Here is a 9,307-nt window from a genome sequence, read left to right on the forward strand (position 1 = left end):
CAGGACGGGAGTGCCTGGCCTACCCTTGACCCCTGTCACGGAGCAGATTTTCCTTTCTGTGCAGTGAAATGGAGTAATAAGACTTAAAGAGCAGCAGGAGGTGAGGCCAAGAGCCTCCCACTCCACAGGGAAAGTCTGGGATGGAACCCGCTCTCCCAGGGGTTTGCAGCTGCACAAGTAGCATATTTTACCCTTCTTTGGTGTCATTTGGGGGCCTCAAAGCATTCAAAAAAACATTAATTATAACCCAGCTTGGACATCCCTGAGAGCTGAGGGTCATTTTTAATCTATAGATAAACAAAGGGACAGACAAGCTGAGGTTGTGCCTCAAATCCACCAGCAGCAGAGCCCAGTCACAGCCAAAATCCAAGCTGTGTAACAGTGCAGTTTTGGTGAGATCCAGAACAAGGGTACGTGAGATGGAAGGAGCAGGATATTTGGGAAAAGAGGAACCTGAATGAAATGAGAGCTTGTCAGCCCCAGGGCAAGACATGAAGGAGAATGGACCGTGCAATCCCTGTGCAACTGGGATTCCACTCTCCAGTGTGGAATTCCCAATTCTCCAATTCCCACCTGCCTGCGTCCCCCCTGCTGTTCCAGACGAGCAGAAAGGGGACAAAGTGCCATGTCTGGTGCAAAGGGCCCCAGCTGCACCTCCTGGCTCAGCTGATTCGGCAGCAATCCCTCCCCAGGCACATCAGCCCTGCCGTGCAGAGCAGACATTCCCCAGCTCCCAGGGTCCCAGGCATCCCACAGCTCTGAGGGGAAGGAGCAACCTTGAGGCTCTGCATTAGGCTGAGCTTCCCTGCACCTTCCAGTCTGGCTGGGTAAGGAAATTAGGTTGTTCCTATGGCAACTAGCATATCAAACAGGGCTCTGCAGCTTTGACTCAGCTCCTGGTGGGGAGGCAGAGGCCAGGCAGCAGCTCTGCAGCTGATGCTTCCCAGGAAAGATGAGGGGCCGGGCACATCCTGCCCCCACAGCCCCGTTAGCTCTGCTCACAGGGGAGCCTGGGCACCCAAACCCCACCTCAGGGAAATGTGGGATTGTTCTGGCATAGTGCTCACATGGCATCCCTCTCTCCAACCCCAGGGAGCAGCCTGGAGGCTCCCACAGCCAAGGGAACCTCTCCGGGACCCGCTGCCAGCCCCATCTGCGGTGGTCCCCGAGGGAGAGACTGTGACGTGCAGGGCCGGGGATTCACAGAACCAACCTCGCTTCCCAAAAAGCGCCGAGCTGCCGGGGATCCCCAGCGAATCCCAGCTCCAGCGCAGGCCCTTGGCAGCCCGCGGGTGTCTGTCACACCCACACGCTCTGCTCCGGTGCCGGCACTGCCAGACAACAGCAGCACCGGGAGCTGCCTGCGAGACGCGGCTGTCCCTGCTCCGCTCGCGCTCCGACAGCTCCCACGCAGCCGCGAGCGGCTTCACTGGCACAGCTCGGAGCAGGTGATGGAGGGACGGGGAGCACGATCCCTCCTCAGCTGTGACCCCTGTGCCCCCTGCCAGTGCAGCTGCAGCAGGGCAGAGCTTTCTTTCCCACTCACCACATCCTCCACGGCACCGCGGTCCCGGCGGAGCTGCTCCTCAGCCAGCAGCGACAGCACCAGCCCCTGGATGCAGTGAACGTAGAGGCTCAGCCGGGCTGGCTCGCCACTTCTGCCTCCCAGCTTGCCCCAGCTGCCCTCCCCGCTGCTGGGACACGGCCTGGCCCCTGCAGGGGCACTGGGCAGAGCCTCCTGAACCCCTGGGACCAGCAGCTGCCTCTCGATCCAGAGCTGTGCGTGTCCAGCAGGGTCTGGACAATCCAAGCCCCACACGTGGTCACCAGCTGTGCTGAGACCTCCTCCAGACACACGGTCCTGGCTCACAGTCCATGGCTTGTCCTGCTCACTGGATTTCCTTCTGCTCAGCTCCTGGGCAGGAGAGGGAACAGCTGGACTGTGGCTGACCGAATGGGAATTTTGGGAAGCACAGTGACCACCATCAGAGTCCACAGGGGATTCCCTCTTATCCTCGCTCTCCTGCTCCCAGGAGTAAGGGCTGGGAAAGGAAAAGCCTTCCAGGTATGGACCTGTAGTCCAAGCACATTGAGTCTGGAGTGAGGAAGGGCTTGGGAGCTGCTCTGTGTCTCTCTCTGAGCAGAAGGATGTTTCCCTGCTGAGCTCTGAGCTTTCACTGCCTGCTCCACTCAGGTTTGCAGCTGGAGAACTCCTTGCGCTGCCTCCCACTCCAGGGAAGTCCGTCAGAGGATTTGCAGGGCTGCCCAAATGCACAGCACCTCCTGGGGCAGCTGTGCCTGCAGCCTCCTTGTGGGACTGCTGCACAGAGATTCCATCCAGGGCTTGGTTTTCATGAGCTCCTGTTGGTTCTGGAACTGCCTGGGAGCAGAGAGCACTCTCCTCTCCTCTGGGGCCTGCTGGGGACATGGGTGACCTGGTGGGAGATGAAAAATGGATTAAACACTGAGCAGGATCTGTGTGATAGCTGATAACCCCACTGGCACTGAACAATGGCTGATCCATCCCCTGCTACAAAGAGACCTGGGAAAAGGGAGGGCCGAGGTCTAACACAGGTGAAAAACCTGGGAATCTTACTCTGCAAGTTCCTGGGAATGTCCCTTCCTTGTGCACAAAGCAGTGCTGTGAGCTTAGGGGACAACAGATCACAGCTGGTTTGGGGAAGCAGCTCTGCTCCAGGCTGCTCACAGCAGGGATATGGACACGGGAATTCTGCCCAGCCTGAGGGGCCTCAGGCAGCTCCAACAGGCAGTGACAGGGCCTGAGTCAGTTCCAGAGAGAACAGTGACAATGGCAACAGGGACAAAGAGTGAGCTCCTGCTGCAAATCCTGCCTCTGGGTCAGGCTGGCTGCCTACCTGGCCATCCACTCCACTGGGAAGTCCCGGAGCACGGAGACTTCCTCTCCTGTGAGGAACACCGGGATGATACGGACACCCGGCGGCAGCAGAGACTCTGCAAGAGCAGGGAAAGGGTTGAGGATTAAACAGAAACCAAACCGCATCAGCCCAAAGGCTTCTGCAGGAGCTGCAGGCCTGCCATGATCCTGCATCCTGACTGAGCTGGGCAGCCTTTTCCCACCCTGCCAGCATTTTCCCATCCTGCTCATACCCTTCATGCCTGACACAGCCAAATTTCCCCTCAGTGTTTCCATCCTGGCAGATCATCCCCACACTGATGCTGGGAAGGGATGGCTGGAGGTTTGGACTGCAAGCACCAGCCATCTGTTATCAGGGCCTGGCAGTGGCCACGTGGCCACATAGGGGACTGGAATTAAGGCAGGCATGGCTGGGAATCTGCAGCACTGGAATAAAACCCAAAAGAGCAAACCCAGCAGAAGGAGCTGGTTCTGATCAAACAGCACAGGCTGACTGGTGGCAGCAACACCCTCTGGGATATTTTGGATATACTCCAGCACCCAGCACAGCCTGGATGTGAATCCCAGAGAAGCAGCTCGTGCTCCCATGCAGGGAAGGCAGCCCATAGGATGCAGCTGGATGCTCACCAGGCTCCTGTGGCTCCTCACCTCTGGGCTCGCTCTGCAACAAAAGCCAAGAATCAGTTCTCTGGATGGATCAGGACACCAGGACACCTCTGGCACCCTCCCCAGCCACTCAAGGCTGCAGGAGACCTCACACCACCCCCCCCCTGGATGGATCAGGACACCAGGACACCTCTGTCACCCTCCCCAGCCCCTCAAGGCTGCAGGAGACCTCACACCACCCCCCCCCAGCAAACACTGTGGATGGTTTGTGGTGCTGGGATGGAGTTTGGACCTTAGGGAGCCCTCAAAGCCAAGGGGACCTTCCCAAGAACCAAAACACACCTGAAAGGCAGGAGAGAGCCCAAATTTATCATCATCACCACCACCTGCTCAGGGCACAGAAACTCCCTTCATTCAAGCAGAAAAACAGCAAAGGCTGCCTTCACATCTGCATAGTGATGGCTTTTTACCGAAGGTCCTGATCACATAAATAGTAGGCTTTGACAAGTTTTAAAGCAAATGAAAACTGCTGTTTGTCCCTTTCAGACAATCATTTGGCGGATTTTCCACAAAATACCTAAACTTGTGTAAAAAGCCAATCAAAACATCACATAAATGAGAACTCATGAATTCAGTAAGTTGAAGACTGAAAAAAAAAAGGCAAATTCTAAGTGCAGAAGTCTTGGAACCCTTTCCAGTCATAACTAATAAAAGCCTTAAGCATCAACATCAATATTTGTCCTTCCCAGTAGTGACACATGTCAGATCTGTGTGACAACAGCTCCCACACCACATCCTTGCAGGAATCTGCTTGCAGGGAATGTGCTCAGTACCATACCTGGCCTGGGGACTCACTGCCCTGCAGGAGAACTTTGGCAGTGAGGGGAGGTGGCAGCTGGGTGCTCACAATCCTGAAAGGACAAAGGAAAGTCAGAGAATCATGGAATGGTTTGGCTTCAGAGGGAACTTAAAGATCATCAGTTCAGAGAACTCTGATGACATTTGGTGACAAAATATCTCTACCAGACAGACTAGAGACACAAGGTGACACATCCTGGTGCAGGACAAGGCTCCCAAGCCCCTCCTCAAGTCAAATGTCCAGCTCTCAGGTGCTGCAGTGACTCACTCCAGTGTCCTGCCTGCAGCTATGAGGTCACTCCCTGGCAGATGCTCTCCCTGTGCTCATAAAAGGTGTCACTGGAACAGTTCATGCCAAAGAAAAATGGCACTTGAGTGCTGCTGCCAAGGAATTCTCGGAATTCCCCACCTCCTGTCTTTCAAGGCCACCTTGGAGGCTTTCCTTGAAGTCATTCAGCCATCTTTGATTGAAAGAAGCTGGAATGTCTCACGGGGAGTGCTGGCTCATCCCCCCTGTGCACTTCCTGTCAGTACAGACAGTGGTCCTGGCCAGCAGGTCAGGCAAACTGAGGGACACACCTGCACTGATCTGCACATCTGCAGAGGGAACACTGCTGGGAAAGCACAACATCCACACATCTCCCTTTTCCTTGGTGGCTTCCCCCTAAAAAGCCTCAGAATTTCAGTCTTCACGTCCTGCTGAGTAACAAAACCAGCAGATTGCTACTAAAACCCAAGTCTTGAGCTCCTTCATGCTGATGAGCACAGATAACCTTGGAGAGACACTTTACAAGGGCCTGGAGTGACAGGACAGGGACAAACTGCCAGAGGGCAGGGTTAGATAGGATATTAGGAAGAAATTCTTCCCTGTGAGGGTGGGCAGGCCCTGGCACAGGGTGCCCAGAGCAGCTGTGGCTGCCCCTGGATCCCTGGAAGTGTCCAAGGCCAGGTTGGACGGGGCTTGGAGCAACCTGGGCTAGTGGAAGGTGTCCCTGCCCATGGCAGGGGGGGGAACAGGATGGGATTTAAGATCCCTTCCAATCCAAGCCATTCCATGATCCCACGACTCCACGAACCGCTCACACTTGGTGACACAGAGACAGACAGGGACTGCCTGGCCTGAAGCTCTGATGTTCCTGCCAATAACCAAGAGCAGCCCTCAAGCCCTCACTCTGCTCCCTGGGTGCACTCCAGGATCCCAACCCTGGAAAGGGGTGGATTTAACCCTTCAGGGAACACCTGGTTACTTACAAGCCTTTGTAGAGGATGCAGCCTGCCAGGACATGGGGAGAGCGCTGGCAAGTCTGCAGGATGAGAGCTGCCTTCAGCAAAAGCAGGGGATCCACCTGGACAGGGAGAACCAGGGCAGTGAGGCCTCAGAATCCTGGGAAACCTCAAAGCAGCAAATAAACAAGCACAGTGGCACTGGGGCAGCTCTAGAGAGAGGCACTGCAGAGGACAGGCTCTTACCTTGGTTTTGTCCAGATGCCAGAGAGAATTGAAAATCCTGTGGAGGTCACTGGTGTTTTTTTGGATGTGCTCAATGTACCTGTCCCACTCCCTGCTCAGCTCCTCCTGGGAAAACGCCTGTGGGTGACAAAAACCCCCAGGCTGTCACTGCACAGTGTCCAGGCACTCAGGGTGGGACATGGAATCCATGTGGGACAGGGCCTGCCACGATAAGGTCAGGAAAAGGTGGGAGACAACACTGAGGGGAAACTGCTCCGAGTGAACATCTGGGAAAGGTTTAGCAGAGCCCCACAGGACCTCGGAGCAATGCAGGGCAGGGGGACCACCAGGTCACTTTTCCAGGTCCCACTTCTTGGATGTGTGACCCTTGCTAGCAGGAGGGCAGCACAAGGGAACATTGCAGAGCTGGGACACCATGGGAAGTGTTGAAATCTTCCCAAAAGTCACTGTGTCCCCAGTCCATTGTTACTGGGTCCCTCATTACTGTGTCCCCATGTCCCCAGTCCCTCGTTACCGTGTCCCCATGTCCCCAGCCCCTTGTTACCCCATGTCCCCAGTCCCTCATTACCGTGTCCCCAGCCCCTCATTACCGTGTCCCCATGTCCCCAGCCCCTTGTTACTGTGTCCCCATGTCCCCAGCCCCTCATTACCGTGTATGCACCATGCACAGGGCCCTGGTAGAAGGTGAAGAGGCCGATGAGCTGCTCCAGGAGCCGCCGGCAGCTCACGTCAGGCAGCTCCACAGCACAGCCCAGCACCTGCAGCAGACACAGCCAGGGATGGAGAACGCTCCCTGACAGAACTCGGGCACGGCAGGGGAGAACAACTCTCATCGCTTTCACACAAGGACAGGCAAACTCTGTGCAGGCAAACACCCCCCAGAATCACAGTCACGGGAAAAGGAAATGCAAACATACCCACACAAGAGCCCTGGCACAGAAAGGATAAATAAATATCAGAAATGCAACGCTTCAGACACACTCCCTGCCCACGTTAGATGACCTAACTTGGTGCTTCAATAGCTAAGAATGTTCTCCTGAAACGAAGTACTTGAAAAATATTCAGATGAACTCATTGTTTATATTATGATGACACTCTGTTTAGTTTTTGAGTTGCTGAAACAGAAGCAGCAGCGCCAGTTAAATGGGGCTGACTGGCCTCAGCCCAGTTCCCAGGGATGGTTTGGGGCACTTTGGTCACAAATGCCACACGCTGCTCTTTATATACTAAATGTCTGTGGGCACTGACAAAGCTCAGGGGATGCTGAGGGCTAGAAGGAAAGAACAATCAGACTATCAAACAGTGACTGTGACCTTATAAACTACAGCACATGGAATCCTGTTATGCCCCATTCTGGAAGTGCCCAAGGCCAGGCTGGACAGGGCTTGGAGCAACCTGGGATAGTGGAAGGTGTCCCTGCCCATGGCAGGGGGTGGGACTGGATGAGCTTTAAGGTCCCTTCCAACCCAAACCAGTCTGGGGCTTTGGGATTCTGCTTCCAGTCAGGAAGATCTTAAGAAATCCCTTTGGGTGTGGGCACACAAATGAGATACATGAAGTTTTCCTGCAGGAAGCTGAAGTGATGGTCAGGCCACAGCGGGCTGCAGAAACCAGAATTTAAGTTAGCTTGCAATGAAATTTGTCCACTGCAAGGTCCCTCCCCAGCTCTCCCCCAGTGCAGCCCACACCCGGAAAAATAAACCCTCTTTGTTTTATCCAGTCCTTCAGCCCCTGGCTGTTTTCACTCTGTGACTGCTCCAGAGCTCCTGAACTCACCCACAGAAAGTCTCCATCCACCACCACAGCAAACTTGAGTTTCCTGAGGCGGACGATGCTGGGAGGGGCCCCGGAGATCTCGGTGAGGCAGCGAACAACCCCAGCCATCTGCCCACACAGCAGCTCCTGCTGCTCCGGGAGGGTCTGCCAGGGAGCAAAGGCTTTAACTTCCCATTAAAAGAACTCAGAAAAAAACCTGACTGCTGTTTTCAGGTGTCAATAAAAATTAATTATCAGTTCAACTCAATTTACAGAAAGGGTTGTCAGGCATTGGCACAAGCTGCCCAGGGCAGTGGTGGAGTCACCATCCCTGGAAGTGCTCAGAAAATGTGTGGGTGTGGCACTTGGGGACATGGTTTAGTGGTGAACAGGGTGCTGGGTTCATGGCTAGACTTGATTTTAAAGGTCTATTCTAACCTTAATGACTCTGGGATTCTGTAAATCAAATGCAATAGAACAGGCAAATTTCTGGGAGAAAAAAAATTGGATTACTTTTTCCAGGCAGCACAAGGGCCTGGGGATTCTGGAGAGGAACTTTCATCCCTCGTGTGTGTTTTTATTGACATCACCAGGACAGTCCTGGACTGTGTTGGCCCATTCCTCAGGGAGAGAGCAGAGTGTAACCCCATTGCTGTGCCCTGAGCCTGGTGGAGCCCAGCCCTGCTCTACCTGGAGCTAATTGATAATTTGGATTTCTTAAAACTTTTGTGACTACTAAGTAAGGATTAACCCAAATCACCTGGAAGCCCAACCCTTCCAGATCCAGAACCATCAGCCTGACCCACAGCATCCTTTTACAGGTACTGAAATAAAGCAGACATTACCTGGGAAGGGTAAAAATAACAGATCCCAGCACTCGTAGGATCCCCTTCCTCCTTCACCTTTGAGCCATCATAAAGGAAAAAGTAATTCCACCTAAAAAACATTGGCAAAAACGTGTATTTGAAAAATGTTACCCTTCTCCCTCTCCTTTCTGTTACTTCAGGAAGAGCAGCAAAGATTATTGCAAATGGAGAGACATTGTTCTTGCACAATCACACCGAGTTTACACCCAAAAGCAGCACCTAAAAGGCCCCCCATGACTAAATTTGACCGCTTTTGTGAATTTAAAACAGGTGCTACAACTCCACCTCCCAGACATGTGGAAAGAGATGCGGGCTTGTGAGATACTGTACCCTCAGCACACGGGATAATTATCGAGAAGCATTATCCATGTGCATCCCAAACAGCTCCCGGACGCTGCCTGCACCCAAGAGCCCCCAAGGAGCAGAAGACAGGGAGTCCCCTCTGAGGATGTGATGTCATTCCGCTCATAATTCCTTGGATGCACGTATTCTGTAACACTTTTCGTCCTGTCCTGTCAGCCAGCACCTCGTCACAAGCTCGGAACGAGCTTCGTGCGGGAGTTTTCCCGTAGGAACAGCGCAGGTCTGGAGCAAAGGCAAGCGGTGGCTCCACGGTGGCACCGAGGAACCCGCGCTGCTGCCGGGCCAGGAGCGGGGAGGCTGGATCCGCTCCCGGACCGCCCTTCCACGGCCCTGGAATGACCCACGCACAGAGACCGAGCTGCTGAGCCCCGGGGGGCTTCCAGACCTCACCCCCGACCGGGGACAGCGACGAGCAAAGGGCCGAAGGTGCTTCCCGGGGCAGCGACGCGAGCGGGAGAAGGGGCCCGGGGAGGGGAGGGGGCTCACCATGGCG

General features: G+C 54.5%; 2 protein-coding genes across 3 annotated transcripts in view; one reads left to right on the forward strand and one right to left on the reverse strand.

Annotated features, from left to right (window-relative positions):
- Positions 1 to 9,289, reverse strand: part of HPS4 (HPS4, biogenesis of lysosomal organelles complex 3 subunit 2) — a 13,271-nt gene extending 3,982 nt beyond the window's left edge. The window contains exons 1-9 of one of the 2 annotated variants that reach the window (XM_017734914.1): positions 8,431 to 9,289; positions 7,607 to 7,750; positions 6,481 to 6,588; positions 5,831 to 5,947; positions 5,612 to 5,706; positions 4,341 to 4,413; positions 3,524 to 3,557; positions 2,877 to 2,973; positions 1,547 to 2,435 (exon numbers count right to left, since the gene is read on the reverse strand). In XM_017734914.1, the coding sequence (XP_017590403.1) occupies positions 1,547 to 2,435; positions 2,877 to 2,973; positions 3,524 to 3,557; positions 4,341 to 4,413; positions 5,612 to 5,706; positions 5,831 to 5,947; positions 6,481 to 6,588; positions 7,607 to 7,750; positions 8,431 to 8,532 (1,659 nt within the window). In that variant the 5' untranslated portion in view covers positions 8,533 to 9,289. The remainder of the gene's footprint in view (positions 1 to 1,546; positions 2,436 to 2,876; positions 2,974 to 3,523; positions 3,558 to 4,340; positions 4,414 to 5,611; positions 5,707 to 5,830; positions 5,948 to 6,480; positions 6,589 to 7,606; positions 7,751 to 8,430) is intronic. The other variant, XM_017734915.1, reaches the window with a different exon arrangement.
- The window catches only part of SRRD (SRR1 domain containing), a 2,565-nt gene continuing 1,942 nt past the window's right edge, over positions 8,685 to 9,307 (forward strand). The window contains exons 1-2 of the mRNA XM_008634080.2: positions 8,685 to 8,767; positions 8,971 to 9,304. Coding sequence (XP_008632302.2) covers positions 8,685 to 8,767; positions 8,971 to 9,304 — 417 coding nt within the window. The remainder of the gene's footprint in view (positions 8,768 to 8,970; positions 9,305 to 9,307) is intronic.

Source organism: Corvus brachyrhynchos, unplaced genomic scaffold (assembly GCF_000691975.1).
Source record: "Corvus brachyrhynchos isolate BGI_N302 unplaced genomic scaffold, ASM69197v1 scaffold114, whole genome shotgun sequence".
In the NCBI taxonomy this organism is placed as follows: Eukaryota; Metazoa; Chordata; class Aves; order Passeriformes; family Corvidae; genus Corvus; species Corvus brachyrhynchos.